At 34.4% G+C, this 19,317-nt stretch overlaps 1 protein-coding gene across 1 annotated transcript in view; it reads right to left on the reverse strand.

Moving 5' to 3' along the window:
• The window catches only part of LOC111622066 (MICOS complex subunit Mic60-like), a 54,269-nt gene that overhangs the window by 18,752 nt on the left and 16,200 nt on the right, over positions 1-19,317 (reverse strand). The window contains exon 6 of the mRNA XM_023364383.1: positions 6,373-6,585. Within this exon, the coding sequence (XP_023220151.1) occupies positions 6,373-6,585 (213 nt within the window). The remainder of the gene's footprint in view (positions 1-6,372; positions 6,586-19,317) is intronic.

Raw genomic sequence — 19,317 nt, forward strand, 5'->3', positions numbered from 1 at the left:
ATCAATTTTTCAAAAATATTTCCTCAAAAAATTGATGAAACTCCATGGGTTAATTCTACAGAAATAACCACCGTTTTTTTGCCTGGACCGCATTTAATCTGAGACAATAGCTTATCTTCATATTCCTTATTTTCTTATTTACTATGCATTTCGGGTGCAATATGATTTTAAAGAGAATATAAAGAAAACCGTACCATGGATATATATATATACATATCTATTACTTATAACAGATAAATTATTATTATTAATAAACACAAATAAGTTCATAAAACAAGACTTTTATAAATTACTAAAGTGACAATATACAATGGCTTATCTTAATGTTAATACAGTGGAACCTCGGTATACGACCTTAATCCGTTCCCGATGTTTGGACTTATACCGAATTGGACGTATATCAAACCTACCTTTCCCATAAGAAGTAATGTAAAAATGATTAATCCGTTCTCGTGTAAAAAAAATGGCTGGCTTTAAACACCTCACTTTCCTGGCTAGTTCCTGCTTGATTTTTCGTGAGATCAGCATGTATCTTTTTAGCTTTCTCGCAAATAATTGCTTCCTATACGCTGTCTCCAGCACTGTTTTTCAGTTATCCAAAGCAAAAGCAATTTCTCGACATGATCTAATGTCTTCGATCTCTGTTTAGAAATTGATTTAACCCCTTTCGCAACNAAAAAAAAAAAAAAAAAAAAAAAAAAAAAAAAAAAAAAAAAAAAAAAAAAAAAAAAAAAAAAAAAAAAAAAAAAAAAAAAAAAAAAAAAAAAAAAAAAAAAAAAAAAAAAAAAAAAAAAAAAAAAAAAAAAAAAAAAAAAAAAAAAAAAAAAAAAAAAAAAAAAAAAAAAAAAAAAAAAAAAAAAAAAAAAAAAAAAAAAAAAAAAAAAAAAAAAAAAAAAAAAAAAAAAAAAAAAAAAAAAAAAAAAAAAAAAAAAAAAAAAAAAAAAAAAAAAAAAAAAAAAAAAAAAAAAAAAAAAAAAAAAAAAAAAAAAAAAAAAAAAAAAAAAAAAAAAAAAAAAAAAAAAAAAAAAAAAAAAAAAAAAAAAAAAAAAAAAAAAAAAAAAAAAAAAAAAAAAAAAAAAAAAAAAAAAAAAAAAAAAAAAAAAAAAAAAAAAAAAAAAAAAAAAAAAAAAAAAAAAAAAAAAAAAAAAAAAAAAAAAAAAAAAAAAAAAAAAAAAAAAAAAAAAAAAAAAAAAAAAAAAAAAAAAAAAGGAAATCTCATTCTAAAAAAATTTGATAAAAGTTGCAAAATTGTGATATCGACTTCAAATTTTAAACTTAAAATTTTGTCAATAAATAGAGCTAGAAGCAGTGGCGCGCCGTGACATTTGATGATAGGAAAGCTGTGTTTTTGTAAGAAACCGACTTCCGGGGGCAATCAGTCAATTGCGCGTCAGTGACGGTCTAGAGTCCATTCATATTTGTTTGTTCAATAAGCCAGTAAAAACCGTAGACTTCTCTAAATGTATTTTTAATATCACAGTTACATTCTGAATTGCTAGCCATGATATAAGGGCTAAAATTGTAAATAAAATTATAAAAACTTACTTGATGAAATAAAATGTGTGGTGGATATCCATACCTGGTACAAAATATTCTTCAATTGTATAAATATACTTTTAAAGAAAATTATAATTAAATATAGCTTTGTAAAGAAACATACATAAAAATAGCATAAATTATTATTTACTTTTTAAATCTTAAAACAATCCACTTAGCCATTTGACTAAGTGGATTGTTTTAAGATTTATTTGTTTTAAGATGGCTCCCTACGAGTGGCTATTGGATGGAATCAGTGATGGTCCTGGTAGGTGCATGCACGCGAGCTGCCAAATCCTGAGGGTGCCGATACTAGTCGATGTCAAATGCCTCTTTTGTCGCATCACTAGTATACCTCAAAAAACACAACAAGGTTGTTGTACTGGTATTTTTGAAACCGTGCCAGTAATTTTTAATCCAAACACAAATTATTTATCGTATGAAGTGTCTGTATAAATAGGGTTGTTGTACATTTTAAACATTTCTCATCATAGCTGTAAAAATCTAAATATGTTAAACTTAATAGATTGTCCATCATTTGTTTTCTAACTAATTCGTTTTAGGACCAGGTGTCCATAGAAATTTCCAAAATTTACAATATAATATAAATATAATATATTTATATATTTATTATATATTTATATATANTATCCAAAGCAAAAGCAATTTCTCGACATGATCTAATGTCTTCGATCTCTGTTTAGAAATTGATTTAACCTCTTTCGCAACGTTAGCAGATTTAATAATGCCTTCATTTTTCACAATTGTCGTTCTCGGAATACAGTAAACAACAGTTAAAATCTCGAACACACGTGCCACCTTCATATTTCTCAACAATCTCTTTCATCAGTTCCATTGTAATTTTAGTCATTTTTTTAGTTTTCTGTTGCTTTTCATTTGCCTTTTTGGGATTCATTATTAATAAAAATAATAAAATTTTACTTACGAATTAAAATCAGAAGAAATTAAACAAAGTTATAAACCGTTGCACCGCAAACGTCTAGTCTGGTCTAGTACACCAATAGTGCTACTTGTTCATTGATGGCGCGTATAATTGAATTAAGTCGTATACCGAACAAAAGTCATATACCGAGCAAAATTTGTTTCGTCCAAACAGGACGTATTCTAAAGCAGACGTATACCAAGGTACCACTGTATTTTATAATGGAATTCTTAAAAAATGATAAACTATTTTCTGAAAAAAATAATAATATAAATAAATAGAAATTAAAAGTATATTTAATACATTCATAATCTTAATTTAATACTTTCAAGTCTTACTGTGGACTGACCTTTGTTGATGTTTTTAATAATCTTTCACATTTGAAAATAATTAATTTATGGTTTTTATAACTAGTTTATATTAAAGATCGTTTTTTCCTGTTTAATTTGATATATAATAAGTAAGTATTTGTTGATACAGATTTCATTGTTCATAATATAAAAATAGGGTGTCCCAAAAAAATGTATATACACTTTAACAGCTGATAGCTCAATGGATGCATTTTTATTTCCATGTTAAACCCATTAGAATTAATAATGGAAGTCAGACTAAGCTTTGTACAAAGGAAATTTATTCTAAACTGCTACTGGAAGTGTGAAAGTGCAGTTGAAGTGCAAACACAGTTTAGAAGGCTACATTCAAATTAAATGGTACAATTAACCGCCACAATTGCAACTACTGGAGACCTGATAATCCACATGTTGCGATAGAACATGATGTTAATTTATCAGGAGATATGATGCAGCTTATTATCAAGAGGATTAATTGGACCAATCTTTTTTGATACTACTGTGACTGGTCCCATTTACTTGAACAGTCTGTCATGCCAAGTATTAGAGAGGACTTTAAAGATGAGTTTTATATTCAGCAAGAAGGGGTACCCCCACACTATTATCATGATGTTAGATTGTACCTTAATGAGATCTTGCCAAACAGGTGGATTGGAAGAAGGGATTTTGTAGAATACCCTCTGCATTCATAAGACCTCACACCACTAGACTTTTTTTCATGGGGATATTTAAAAGACAAAGTCTACATTATGAAACCTGCAACAGTTGCTGAATTGAGAGCAGCCATTAAATGAGAATGCGCACAAATACCAAACAAAACATTTCATGACTTTTGCAATTCCATTGCTTCGCGTTGTCAGCAGTGCTTGGACCAGAACAGATATCAGTTTGACATTGACAAAACAATTAAATAATGTCTGTAGATTCTATTACATTTTGAAAATGAAAAATTTTAATAAACATCAACATTGTTGTTGTTTAAAGTGTGTATACATTTTTTTGGGACACCCTGTATAATGTATACAGATGCAAACACCAATTTTTTTAGTGTTTATTTATAATTGCACCATTTGAAAAATGCACTCTCAATTCTGATTGGGGAATTCATTTAGTGTTTCCTGTCCTCTGAAAGATATATGAAGTTATGTGCAATGAAATTTTAGTTTTGGTTTCATTTATATTCAATTTCAATAAATATGCAAATTTGCATACTACAAAAAAAGTGCAGTAATCTGCAATAATTTGATGTTTTTACTTATTTACTTTATGTATTTACATTTAAAAAAAAACAGATCATTAAATTATTTAATAATAACAGTAATAATTTCAACAATAAAAAAAGCAAAAAAAACTTTTGTTCTGAAAAATTCAATAAAAGTCAGAAAATTGTGATATTGGTTTCATAGTTTGATCTTAAAATTTTTTCAGTAACTGGAGCTAGAATTATACCACTTACAGAAGGATGATTGCCATAGGAAATGCAAGNATATATTTATATATATATAAATTATTTTATCTCAATAATTTCACACAATTACTGAAAAATCACCAAAATATGTAGGAAGGTAACACCTCAACATTTGACACAACATTCTGCTTCACCACAATACTCCAACTCACTCAAATTGAACACTCAAATGTTTTTAGCAAAAACAACCTGACTGTCATCCCCTACTCTCCTTACTTGCCAGATTTAACTAATTGCAATTTCTTTTTGTTAATTTAAAAAAAAAATTAAAATGAAATTGAAAAAGCATATACAGTAATACCTCAGTTTTCGTTGACTTCAGTTATCGTCGGTTTCAGTTTTTGTTGATTTTTTTCGCGAAAAATTTGTCTCTGTTTTCATTGGTTGCCTCAGATTTCGTTGGCATGCTCATGCAACCTCACTGCTAATTTTGCGAAAACAAAGGGCAACCCATGTGTTTTCCTGCTCAGTGTGGCGTTGTTTCTCATTGTGTGAGAATTACCTCCCCCCGCGTCTAGCCAAACAACTCTTCTATGACAGCTGGATGGCTGAGCAGTCAAGGTAGCACCTACTGCTCTAGGGGACCCAGGATCTAATGCAGACGGGTCAAAAAATCCCCAGGAATTTTTCGGGAGTGGTCCATCCAGATATGTTGGGCCTCGTCACTCACCACCCAGCCGCCCTATTGTTGGCTTGGCAGAACCCATAACAGGCTTGCTAAAAGAGGCCCTCTTAGTGCCCACAGGGCAGAAAGAGTTTAAAAAAAGCCAAACAATTCCATTGTTTCCTTTCCTTTTAGCTACATCATGGGACTCATTGGTCCCATGATGTAGCTAAAAGGCCAGAACATGGCATTCGAAGGGCTGCTGGCCTTCGAATGCCATGTTAAACATTCATTTATTCTTTACATTAGTCTTTTATATTAATTTCTTATTGTTTTCAGTATTAAACACTATATTTATTCTCTATAAAATGTGTTTTTGATGTGTGTTTTGGAGTGTGTAGAACAAATTAATTGGATTTACATTGATTCATATGGAAATCATTGCCTCGATTTTCATCGGTTTCAGATTCCACCAATTGTTTTCAGATGGATTATCAATGAAAACTGAGGTATCACTGTAAATTAAATCCTTATTCTTATCAGAATAAGGATATTTAAAGGCAACTGCAGACACTGCTAAACCTATTACTTGTCAATGACTTTCAGAGAGCATTTCACTCCTGGAAGAAATGCTGGAATTATTGTGTGAATGCACAGCATCAGAAGTTAAAGTAAATTTTCAAACTTTACAGTCCAGAATATTTTGCCAATTTGTGTTTTACTATAATATAAATGTAACCAAGACAGTTTCAATAAAAGTTTTATCAATATTAAGAATAAAAGCTCCAGTTTTGATGGTTACCTTACAATGAAAGTGTGTATACATTTTCATTTTTATGGAAGTCATCAAACCTTAAAACTTATTTTTTTTAACAGTAGATTTTTCAACATTTTAATGAAAATGTGACATGCAAATTTGTATTTGTTAAAAAATTTTCATTTATCAAAAATTACACTTATTTTCCTAAACATAAAAATCAAATTAAAACAGCACAATATGTAATGGAAGACTTTTTCTTTCAGCATAAGCCAGATAATAAAAATCCAAAAACAGAAATAAAGACAATTTTTCCTAAATTTCTTAATTAAATGCAAAATTTGATGAAAATTTATTAGGAGAGAAGAAATCTCAATTAAATAAGTAACTGCTTAGCAGTGAACAGTATCCTCTGTTCATAGACTACAATTAACACTTAAAATGTTATTGATTAAGTTATAAAATTGTGGAACTATATAAAATGTAAGTACTTCACTGTAGACTTCATAAACTACATATTATCTAAACATGTAATTTATATCAAATATTCAGTTTTAATCTATAACATCATTGCTAATATGATATTAGTTAAAACATCATTTAGTTTTTCTTAAAAATATAGAGAAAATTATAAAAATAAATTAAATATTAAAAATCATTATGATAATTTCCACTTAAAAATAAATTAATTTAAAATTTAAAAATTAAACTTACTATCATTAAGCTCTAAAGAACGTGTTTCTTGTTCAATTAATCGTTTACTTATTTCCTGTTCTTTTATTTTCTCCTTCTTTTCAGGAGTTTTTTTACTTTCAATTTTTTCATGAGATGCTTTTTGCTTTTTATCAGCAATCTCTTTAAATTCTTTTTCATCAACTTTCTTTAATTTTTCACTCTTTTGCTTTGATTCAATATGTGACTGCTCTTCTACACAGAAAGAAATTTATGATACAAATTATTATTTTTCAAAGATCTGTTAACGTGTNGTGATTATACAAAATGTTTATTATTCACAGATGACAAAAAAAATTTTTGATCAAATATAGAGTAAGAAAATTAATTTCTATAAAATATGAAATATAATTTTGGAAAATGTAAAAGCTGTACTGAAATATTATTAGTGCGTTTTGTTTTTACCATGAAGTACTAAAATTTATTAATTAGGAAAATTTTGATGTTTTATTATTATACAAAACCTATACAAAATGTTTTTGCATTTACAATCAGTCATCAATACTCTAGGCAAAATGCAAAAACATGCTTTTAGTTTTAATTTTGCTCAATCTTTACAAAAATTATTTTAATGCAAAACATTTATAAATTATAAATATTTTTCTGGACATTAACTCAAAACTTTGATATGAAATGAAATATAGCTTATATTGACCCATAGTTTATATATAAACTATATTCTTTGCCAGCTTAATCATTTCTATTCAATATAGTCATATTTCTATAAATAAATTTGTATTTGTTTCTGTGTATTTGTGTATCTGTTTTCCGTGTATTTGTTCACAAATACACAGAACTTGAATGTCAAAAAAAATTAATTTAACTATTCAGAAATCAAAAAACATATAAAACATTTTTTAAATTATTTCAATATAATTGCATGTCTTCATAATTAAAAATTTTATGATTTATTTATAATATAGATAATATTGTTTCATTTACAACTAGATATAACTACAAATTAAATACAAATAGTTTTGTATTTAATTTGTAATTATATCTATAATTAATTTATATATATCTATAATATTTGTAACATGAAGTATAATTGGCAGATATTACAAAAAACTGATCATCTGAATTACTAATTTTATATAAACTTTTTGTTTATATTTAATAAAATTACTTATGTAAAATATATAAAATTTTATATCATATTCAGTTAATTTTATCGTTTATGAATTTCATTAATTCCACAATATATTTAAATAATTAATTATTATTTAAATTTAGTTATATATATAAATACTCATATTTATTCTATTTGAAATTTAAAATAATAAAAACACCTTAAAAGTTTTTATATGTATCATAAAAATAAATCCACTTTAATATTAAATCAAAAATCAGCTTAGTGACTAATTGAACTAATTAGTCACTAAGCTGTAGAGTAAATGGCTTACTGACTAATTAGATAACCCCTTTTTTTCAATTTAACAATTAATTAGAAGAAAGGGGCATCTGCTTTTCTGAGACTGTTAAATCAAGTGTGTTTTAAAAACATATATTAATAACAAATTTAAAATGTTCAAATGTGTTAAAATGTTATTATAATGTATAATAAAATAATGAATAATATAATGTACAGTACAGTACATTGAAAAATTTATCAAATAAAAACAAAACCTTTAAATACAGGAACAGAACTTTAATAAAAACTCCAAACGTTTTTGGAACTTCAAGGCCTGCCTAGGCTTTTTTAATGAAACAGAATTCCAAAATGGAATATTAGAATGATAATACTCGAAAAATCAATTTTTAAAACTTCAAATACTTTCAAAAAATTTATACTCTGACTCATTGTTCCAACATTTTACCATGTTCTAATCATAAATAAAAGAAAGTTTTAAATTTTTCCTATAAGAGAAATTTTTTTTTGTCCATTAGATCCAAAGTCAATTAAATCAAGGGTTTACCATATTTAGTTCAAAACAGAATAACTAGAATTTCATTTTTAAAGTGAATAAAGTCACTGTTTATTATCTGTATTAAATGCTTACTGTCAGGCAGGCAATTGTTTAAAATTTTCCCATAAAGGAACATTTTTGTACTGTTTTAAGATGATTTCAACTTCTTAACAAACATAAGTCACTGTTCCAACTAAATTTGAACATTTTTGACAAATCAAACAATATTTCAAACAATACATTTTCAAACTATCATTTTTGATGGATCAAATGATAATTCAAAACCATAAGTTTTCATTATAAATTGTTAAAATGAAACCTTATGCATGGACAGCTGAACTGGAAAGTAAAGATAATACCGAGCACGCATGGTTTGATTTTAGGAAATTAGAACAAAAAATGTGTAGTTTGACTTATAGTTTTATATGTCAAACACGTTTGAGCTCAGTTAGAACAGTGACTTACGTTGATTAAGAAGCTGAAGCTGTCCTAAAACAAGACAAAAACATTCCTTCATGGGAAAATTTAAACAGCTAGTTACCTGAAAGCAAGCATTTAATATAGATGATACTATGGAGCCAGAAACACGAAGTAATATTGGGTCACTGTCTACTAATAATTTTAACAATTTAGAATTATATTATAAAAGTTTACTTATTAAGTTTGAACAAAACTTCCATAAACCAAATAAACATTACTAGCTGTACATCCACTTATTGACAAGACTGTCTTGTTTATAAAATCGTACTGCTGGTCAATATTACCAGCTTAGAGGTATGAAGGAGTACATGTCGAGAGTTTATATTTGGCACAGAGTATTAGGTGCCCAAATCATTTGCGCATAAAAAAAATCCAGACTTGTAGGTAGTCGGGGACCGAGAACTGAGTCAAAATAAAATACAAAATGGCAACCCTCTTCTACAAACAGGCACCTCACCCCACCGAAGTCAGGTGGGGGAGAGTACCACCCACAGTCATTCTAAGAAGTGAACTCTGACCTTAGGACTGAACATGTAGTTTCTTCTATGTTAAATAAAATTTGTAAGCTAATTTTGTAAATTTGGGATTGCTTCAAATATGACATTAAAACGGTTTTATGTTGTTACAAGTAGGTTTTTTAACATTATCTAGTATAGTAAAATCGTGGGACCATAATATCTCGCCACAATTGTAAATATCGTGTAGCCGATCCAAATTAAGTAAATTATTTGCCTGGGTCATTTCTCAATCTTTACCGGCAGAACAAAAGACATGGACTTCACAGACTAGGTAGGACGTGCCACGTACAGATTTTAGCCACGCCACTAAAGATGTTATACTAGGGTTGTCGTTACATCCGATGGCATTGTAATCAAGTTAAATTGTATATTGTTTGTGCAAAATAAAAAATAATTTCAGACAATACAATAGCCATGATTATTTTTTTCAAAAATTGGAAATTTTCGTTAGGCATTGACAAAAATTCAACCCGGGCTGACATGCAACGGAAAGAAATTTTGACATAGATAGGTTAATTTCACCGAAAATGCATCGTGGATGACCTCGTGGATATGGCTGGTGAAGTCTAAATGATCGTGCTCAAAACCAGTGATACCAAAGAAAATTGGAGAATGAGAACAAGACCCGCTTGAACATCAAAATGATTCCGCTTAGTAGTGAGTCTCCGAGACATTGTCTTGTCCCAAATACAACTTTGCCGTTTTACTTGTTCATATATAAGAACATTCACTTTATGGACATATTGTTCTGATCACCAATATCTGTTCATCTTAAATTAAAAATTGTAAGGTTGACGACTTTTAAGGGATCAATTAATCCCGCGTCAGGATGAACCTAAGGGAATTTCGCATGTGGGCTGAGGAGGAGGAGGCAAATTATGACAAGTGTCTTACAAAAGAAAAAGCCATTTATTTGGTAACATTTATGCTTACACCAATAATTGACAGTTCCAATTGTCTATAGTCCTTTGGCAAGAACTTCAGCTTCAGTCGTAGCCCTGGGGCAGACGAGATGAGATCGATGGACAAATGCTCGCAGATATGCTGAGGTGTCCTAGTTGTTGACAGCAACACAACACAACACAAATCACAACTTTTTGCAGAATACAGAAGAGACTCTCCTTTGACCTTAAATTTCTGATTTTTATAGTTTTTCTCCCACTATTCATATTTCCGATTGGCCCCTCATCCCCCTTCCTCACTTCCCAATTGGTCTCTCTTTTGTTTCGGGCAAAAACCGAGACCGACTCGGGTCACGAGAAAGGTCTGATTCCAGGTGTCTATTTGATGCCTTTTTGTTGAATGTGCTTGGGGATTGTTGACAAAACTGCAAGACATACGCTCATACTTTAGCCCCATTACTTATAATTTCTGTCATCTTGGTACTTTAACGATCATATGCAATGTTTTCTATCTCTTAAATCTTTCCCCTTTCACGAAATTATTTCCCTAGATTGATTATTTATGAGTCAGAGTTCTACCTGTTTATAAGCACTTGTGTCAGAGTTATAACTTTTCATTTTGACATTGACAGATTGTTTAACACATGTTGGAGTCATCCGGAACTTGTTTACATTTTGTGCTGCATTGTTTAGATTAAGGGATTTTTCCTCTCTCATATTTAGTCTATCATTATAATTTAAACATAAGAATTCTGCAATTTCAGATTTCGTTTGGGTCCTCACAGAGCTCCCTGCCTTTTTAAAATGTTGCTCGGGATAGCAACATTTTAGCTGGCAGCTCTGGAAGATGTCAGTCCATGTTTCCGTCTTTCTGGAAATAACGACTGCATTACTTTACCCTGAACGGGATAATGTCTAATTTGTACAGTTACTATTGAGTGAGCATTAACAATACAAACGGGCAGACGAATCCGGTTGACACGCGTTCTTCCCGGGCAAACTTTCAGTTAATGTTGGAAGTTTACATTCACAGGAATGAAATGCAACATTCCCCTCTTCCGCTCTTGCATAAATAGGGACGAAACAATTCACAAAATTTTACATCTGACTTCGACTTGATACAAAATGTCGGGATAAAAATCATCTGGCACACGGTTTTCCCGCGCTTTTCCAATCGTTCGACTAACGACAGTTGTCGCCATAGAAACAGCGATCAGACCACTTTTGAAGACTCGACCGCTCATTGGTTGAGCGACATCACGCCATCGGCGGACGTCTTGTAGAGCTGCTAAGTTCTGATTGGTGGAATCCAATTCTGCTTCAATCCTATAAAAGGATTGAGTTGTGGCGGGAAGTTCAGTTCACTGTGGACTCAGAAAGTGGACTCACGTTTGGTCTTAGTTCGCCGAAGCTGCCCCGAAGCTTGTCTCGTCTCGTTGGACTGTAAATGACTTTAAAGATAGTTCGTCGCAAGGTGTCTTTTTGACGGACCTGTTGTAGCAGATAAATGTGTTTAACTTTGTTACGATTAACGTTTTGTAAATGTTTGTTTTGTGAACCTTTGTAACTGTACATACGTTTATTTTCAATATATATATATAAGTTTTGAATTTTAACTTGGTGTATGTGATGGTATTTTGAACTTTACTGGCGCAGTCTCGACAGGATTACACAGGATTCGACAGGATTACTTTGGATTACCACGGATCGGAAAGCTGATCTGCGATGGACATAAGGACAGAACAACACCGGCAATCATTGACCCAGGTAAATCTTTAATTCGCTCGCTAGCACAGAGATGCCTAGACGCGTGGAATTGCGGGGTTCAAAGGCAGGAGATTGGGAAGACGATGATCCGGGGAGGTTGGACGATCGAGACAGGCAGAGACAGATGGGGCGGGACAAAGGTGTTCCAGAAGACGATCTCGAATTGATGAGACTACGGGTTAAACTCACGGAAGCCGAGGCGAGGGAAGCAGAACGCTTGTTAGAGCCAGAAAGGCGGCTCTTCGAGGCACGGAGCTCGGCAGGTCGGGCCGTCAAGAGAAAGTAGACGACCCAGGGCACTGGAGGGGGGCTCGTTCTGAGCAGAAGGCATCCAGTAAGGCCAAACAGGCACAGCTCATAACTACGAGCAAGACATCCCTAGCATACGAACTGTCGGTAGCGAGGGTAATGGTGTGTGATCAACCAAAGGTCGAGGAGTTGCTGAACAGAAGTAAACTAGTAGGCGGCAGATTTATCTTTCAGCTATAGTTGGCTCTGAGGATGAGATTTCGGTCATAAGGGAATCATTGGTGGCGGAAACGAAGGGGTAAGTCCAACGGGTTGGATCCTTCGGTCACCGGATTGGTGGCGGAAACGAAGGGACAAGTCCAACGAGTTAGATCCTTCAGTCACTGGATTGGTGGCAGAAACGAAGGGAGAAATCAAACGGGTTGGATCCTTCAGTCACCGGATTGATTTGATAGCGGTCCCAATAGGGTTGTGGGAGGAAGGCCTCACAGGTTGTGTGAGCTGGCGATGGTGACTTGTGCCGTGACGGGCAAGTTACACCAGACCATGGATGCCCTAGTATCGGAGGAGGATTACCGAATAGTATTAGACCGGAAGGAGGAACTCCAGAGAAAGGGAGAAAGACAAGTAAAGGAGCTAAGGGTAAATGGGAGCAGTTCTCCTGGGGAAGGAGCCGGAACCTCTTTCAGAGGCGGCGGGAGGCGGTAATATCGACAGTAGGGGAAAGGGAATGGGTTTATGGGATGCCCAAGTCCAGGACATGTCACACTCCCAGTCGTGGGAGCCCACCAGAATTGAGAACGACGAGTTGAGCATCGAGGACAGTTTAGGCCACTGTCAGGAAAGGGGGTACGATAGGCCCGTTAAACAGGGTTTTATAATACAATAAATCTGTCTTACGGAACCTTTAACCGATGTGTATCACTTTTTCTTTCAAAAATCAAACGTTTTCATAACCCCTTCTGGGTTCTTCATCAGGATAACAGCTGGATCGAATAGCGATTTCAAAAAGTTTTAATGATTCTGAACTTGAATCGTTCCATTCGCTTAATCCGTCACGTGATGTAATTGAAATTGTTCTATTTTGACGGTCGATGTTCAAATTTAAGAGAACGATCCAAAACATGTTATTGAGATATAAAGATTATTTAATATTCTCGTGTTCCCTAATATCGTTTATTTTTAAGGCTTAATATAATTTCCTTATCACTCTTTATGGAGTAGGTTTTGCCACGCCATGGAAAGGCTGATCTCTTCTCTTGAATTAATACACTCGGATTTGTCATACGCCCTAAAAATTTCCATCTCTTCTAGCCATTTTAGTTGGTGAATATGTGGTGTGGAGGCAATTATCCGTGCTGCATTGAAGTCCGCTACTATTTCGGGATCAGTGGCATAGGTGGAGAGTGAGGTTGTGTGCCTGTTATGATGTATATCCGAAATATGTTCTTTTAATCTAACCTCTAACGAGCGTTTAGTTGATCCCACGTATACCAGATCTCTGTTGAACCTGTTATCCCTTATAGGAATTTTATATACTCCTGATATCCTCTCCGTCCTGGATCCGTCTTTTTCATTACGTAGGATGTCAAACAAGGTGCTGCATCTTCTGTGTGCTATGTTAACATTTCGTTGTTTAGCAATGGTGTTGTACAGGGACTTCAATAGAGGGTTGAACTTAATGGGTATCCTCATATTTTCTATATTATTGCTTGTGTTTTGCATGTTGATTACAATGTTGGAAGAAGCCTGTGTTTGTTTGTGGCGCTCTGCGATCTTTTGTATAATATTTCGGTATCCGTGTGATCTGGCGATACTTTCCAAGGTTCAATATAACATGATAGATAAGATACACTCAAGAGTCAAACGCTTCGCCTCTACGAAGTTAACTACCAAATTGAAATTGAAGAACATTATAATGGACGCACCGGATGCCCCAAAATTATTTGCTTTTGCTAAAACACATAAAGAAGGGAAACAGCTATGCCCAGTGGTGGATAGGGCCAAAGCGCCCACACGAAAGCTAGAGGAGGAGGTACACAACATTCTTACTCCATACCTGCAGGGATACCGATTTTCCATCTCCAACACGTTGGAATTAATAGAACAACTCAAGATGGTCACCTCTCCGTGTTAGGCTACAATATTGGATTTTAGATCCTTATACCCGTCGATTGAACTTCCTCCATGCTTCTGCACCCTAAGGGACTTTCTTTTTGAAAAATTAGGCTCCAATGAGCTACAACATCAGGCACTAAAATTGGCCCATCTAATTTGTTACAACTCGGTGTTTCAATTTAAAGGAAAGTTGTACACACAAACAAGAGGTGTTCCCATGGGTAGTTCGGTAACCGGGGATTTATGTGAACTAGTTATTAGACAATTGGAAAACAGGACATTGCCTAAATTCCTCCACGACATTATACTATACAAAAGATATGTCGACGACATCATCATCCTATGGAGGACAACCCCCAACATAGCCTGTTTTTTAGACGAAATGAATGACAACCCGTATGGACTGACATTAGAGATGGAACAACACAGTAACACCAGAGTACATTTCCTGGATTTGGACATAAGATTTGATGATTCCATCATCCGCACATCGGTTTTTCGCAAACCTACTAATGTACCGGCATACATACCAGTAAGCTCATGTGATCCCTTCCAGTACAAAATGGCGGCTTTTAGGGCATTGGTTAAACGAGCTTACACACACTCTTCCACACAACAAGCACTAACGGAGGAGTTAAATTACTTGGAAAGTATCGCCAGATCACACGGGTACCGAAATATTATACAAAAGATCGCAGAGCGCCACAAACAAACACAGGCTTCTTCCAACATTGTAATCAACACGCAAAACACAAGCAATAATATAGAAAATAGGAGGATACCCATTAAGTTCAACCCGCTATTGAAGTCCCTGTACAACACCATTGCTAAACAAAGAAATGTTAACATAGCATACAGAAGATGCAGCACCTTGTTTGACATCCTACGTAATGAAAAAGACGGATCCAGGATGGAGAGGATATCAGGAGTATATAAAATTCCTATAAGGGATAACAGGTTCAACAGAGATCTGGTATATGTGGGATCAACTAAACGCTCGTTAGAGGTTAGATTAAAAGAACATATTTCGGATATACAGCACAACAGGCACACAACCTCACTCTCCACATATGCCACTGATCCCGAAATAGTGGCGGACTTCAATGCAGCACGGATAATTGCCTCCACACCACATATTCACCAACTAAAATGGCTAGAAGAGATGGAAATTTTTAGGGCGTATGACAAATCCGAGTGTATTAATTCAAGAGAAGAGATCAGCCTTTCCATGGCGTGGCAAAAACTACTCCATAAAGAGTGATAACGAAATTATATTAAGCCTTAAAAATAAATGATATTAGGGAACACGAGAATATTAAATAATCTTTATATCTCAATAACATGTTTTGCATAGTTCTCTTAAATTTGAACATCGACCGTCAAAATAGAACAATTTCAATTACATCATGTGACGGATTAAGCGAATGGAACGATTCAAGTTCGGAATCATTAAAACTTTTTGAAATCGCTATTCGATCCAGCTGTTATCCTGATGAAGAACCCAGAAGGGGTTATGAAAACGTTTGATTTTTGAAAGAAAAAGTGATACACATCGGTTAAAGGTTCCGTAAGTCAGATTTATTGTATTATATACAACCCGATGTGCAGTGATAGTATATTAGTAAACAGGGTTTTGTTAGTCGGGTCGGACACCGGAAGGGGAACTACGCAGTAACAAAGGCATCTCTGCGCGTAGATGGGTGAAATTCCTGGATGTTCCGGATGTATGGGTCAGTCCGATATCGGACGATTTTTGTAAGGTTGTTTGGTGTTGTGAAGGGAATCAAACAGGCTTAAGTAAACTGTTTGATCCTCGGCCGTGGAGGTGTTGGGATAAAAATCGTCTGGCACACGGTTTTCCCGCGCTTTTCCAATCATTCGACTAACGACAGTTGTCGCCATAGAAACAGCGATCAGACCACTTTTGAAGACTCAACCGCTCATTGGTTGAGCGACATCACGCCATCGGCGGACGTCTTGTAGAGCTGCTAAGTTCTGATTGGTGGAATCCAATTCTGCTTCAATCCTATAAAAGAATTGAGTTGTGGCGGGAAGTTCAGTTCACTGTGGACTCACGTTTGGTCTTAGTTCGCCGAAGCTGCCCCGAAGCTTGTCTCGTCTCGTTGGACTGTAAATGACTTTAAAGATAGTTCGTCGCAAGGTGTCTTTTTGACGGACCTGTTGTAGCAGATAAATGTGTTTAACTTTGTTACGATTAACGTTTTGTAAATGTTTGTTTTGTGAACCTTTGTAACTGTACATACGTTTATTTTCAATATATATATATAAGTTTTGAATTTTAACTTGGTGTATGTGATGGTATTTTGAACTTTACTCAAAAGTTTACACAGCTATGCACGTTCATGAGTGAAGTTATGGGTTTATTTAGAAAAGGAACGAATAGAGTAAATATATGTTTATTTGAGTATGTATAAAAAAATATTAAATGGATTATTATAGGATATAAAATGCTGAGGTTATTATGTAATATATATATATGAGTATACAAAAATAGGAACTTGGAACCATTATACAAAGATTTTTATTTTCTCCCATTGGGCATCTTCAGGCCTTTGTTGGTTCATCTTTATCTCCCTGGGCCTAGGGCTGGCCCTTCCTACTGTAGGCAGTTCCAACTTCCTGCTCGTCCGCAAGCATTTTATTCCCGGTACTTATCCTGACAGCACTGTAAGACCCAGGATTTCTTGTCCCTGACCCACTCCCTGTCGGGGTCGAGGCAAATTGGCTTCTGTTCTGACCGGTGGAGATAGTTGAGGTCTGTTAGTGGTTTGGGAGGTTACTTCTGGTTGATCCAAGCCGCCACTTGGGTTGCTGTTTGGTCTGACTGTCGTTGATTGCAATCCCCTGGTCTTCTCTCATTCTGAATTTGGATTGCTCGTTTTTCGGCAAGCCCATTGATCTCATCCACCTCTGCTTGCAATTCACTGGGGCCTCTGCCTTCTGAGGGAGGACAATTATCTCCAGGTATTGGGGTGTTGCTACCTCTCAAACCTTCTAATAGCATGATGAAGAGTGCAATTACCTTATGCTTCAGGTCCTCCCATTGGATGCTGGAATGAATGAATATTCCATCGAAATCGATGTCATCTAGATTCCAGCGTTCTGTTGACTCCTCCATCAGTTTGTCTGACAAGACAAAGAAAAGTGAATGTTAATATGCAAGAGTTCATACCCAAGTTCAAGGATTTATGTTCTATACGAGCGACACAATTTAGCCGCATTAAATATTCGACAGATATATCCGCATTCACAATATTTCTAGGAGAGAAGGATTTCTAAGACCGATTTGAGTTATTACTGTTTGCTATCCTGCTCTGTCCCTTCCAAGGGACTCTAGTTTTTCCTGTGCTGGATAGTTACCACGACTGACAGGATCAAATTTTCAAGCATTTTCTCTAACATTTTTGAATGCAGGATTAGGCAGTCACCGGATCAGGTGATTCTTTTGACATCAACTGTTATGCTTCTCAGGATTGATTCCCACACCACGAGTCTGCCCTTTCCCCTAATTTCGATTTTCCCCTTGAAATGATTTGCAACGTGATGAGTTCAGACATTTCTGACAACAATATAAAGAAGGTAAGAATTTTGTACATTCTCAGTTTTTATATAATTTGGATGAAAAAGTCTCATTTGTAGCAATGTATTCATGTGAGCCAAGTTAAAGGTTGAATCAAATCTAGTCCAATTATCAGCATTCGGGCAGCATCATGATTTAGGTGGAGTTAGGGAGAGTTTCCATCATATGAGGGACTACTTGCTGGTGCCTCCCTTCCAATGCACAGAAATTGTCCATAGCAGGACATGAACAGATTTTGAAGGGACAGCTTCTCTAGTGAGCTCCTCACTCTTTTTGGATATGAGATTCCTTGCACCTGTTGTCCCTGTTCTTGCAGGGTATAGCCATGATTTTGGCCAATTTCCCCAGGGAAACGTCTCAATTATTACCCATTTCCCCACGGTAAGTCGGACACCACTGTACTAGCTCTTTGCATCAGGAACAGATCATATGACCTGCCAGACACTGAAACATCGGGGGTGACATATGTTCATAACACACTGGACACTCAAAAAGGATGACCAGTGCAGGATCCGAAAAGGAATGTTGAGTGGCTCCTCATCTGGTGTTCGTTGCCTCTGTGGAAGTAGTTGCAGTCTGTTCTTCCATGGTTGTTTCTAAAAAGAGGAAAAGAAAGATAGTTGAGTCTCAGTCATTTCTCCAGTGAAACTGTACATCAGATTATTGCTAAGGAGGTACAGATTCTACCTCATAACTTTATAAATGTCTCATTTGAGTAGGAATAGTTTCGACCCTGACAGGAAGTGTGACAGACTCTTCCCACTTGGGTCTCATCAACATTGATTAATTGACTTCTAACATCTCTACAGTCCTCGAAGGCAGATTCATCTCTACAGTTACTGGTATCAATTCAATCATCTACATGGGAGCAGATTCCACTTGTTTTTCTTGATGGGGAAAGGGATATGTGATATCTGGTCTTCATTTTCTTAGACAACTTGATCGTTTGCGACAGCTCCAAACAATCACGAGAGTAGCTACGATGATGACAATAGTGGTTATTAGTGTCGGACTCCGTATGGAGAATGGATAAGTCCACACATTTGATGGTTTCAAAAAGCTGGTATTGGTCTTAACCCTTTCCACCCATATCGCGAGTTAACTCAGGCTGCGTGTGCAACTGCGCAGTCCATATCCCGAATTAACTCGGGCATGGACTTTAAGGAGCCATTAAAAAAGCCTTGACTTATAAATTTTTCAAAAATGTATGGATCAGCATATATACATCGTTATCTATGATCTGTGCAAATTTCATGAATTATTTTTGCCGCAAAAATATTTTATGATAATTTATTAATTAGGTAATTAATCGCACTATTGTTTTTTTATGGGAGTTTTTTAATCAAATTAAATTGTTCTAAACTTATATTTCACCGATTTGACTT

This window comes from Centruroides sculpturatus, unplaced genomic scaffold (genome assembly GCF_000671375.1).
Source record: "Centruroides sculpturatus isolate CEXI.00-Female unplaced genomic scaffold, Cexi_2.0 scaffold11, whole genome shotgun sequence".
Taxonomy (NCBI): domain Eukaryota; kingdom Metazoa; phylum Arthropoda; class Arachnida; order Scorpiones; family Buthidae; genus Centruroides; species Centruroides sculpturatus.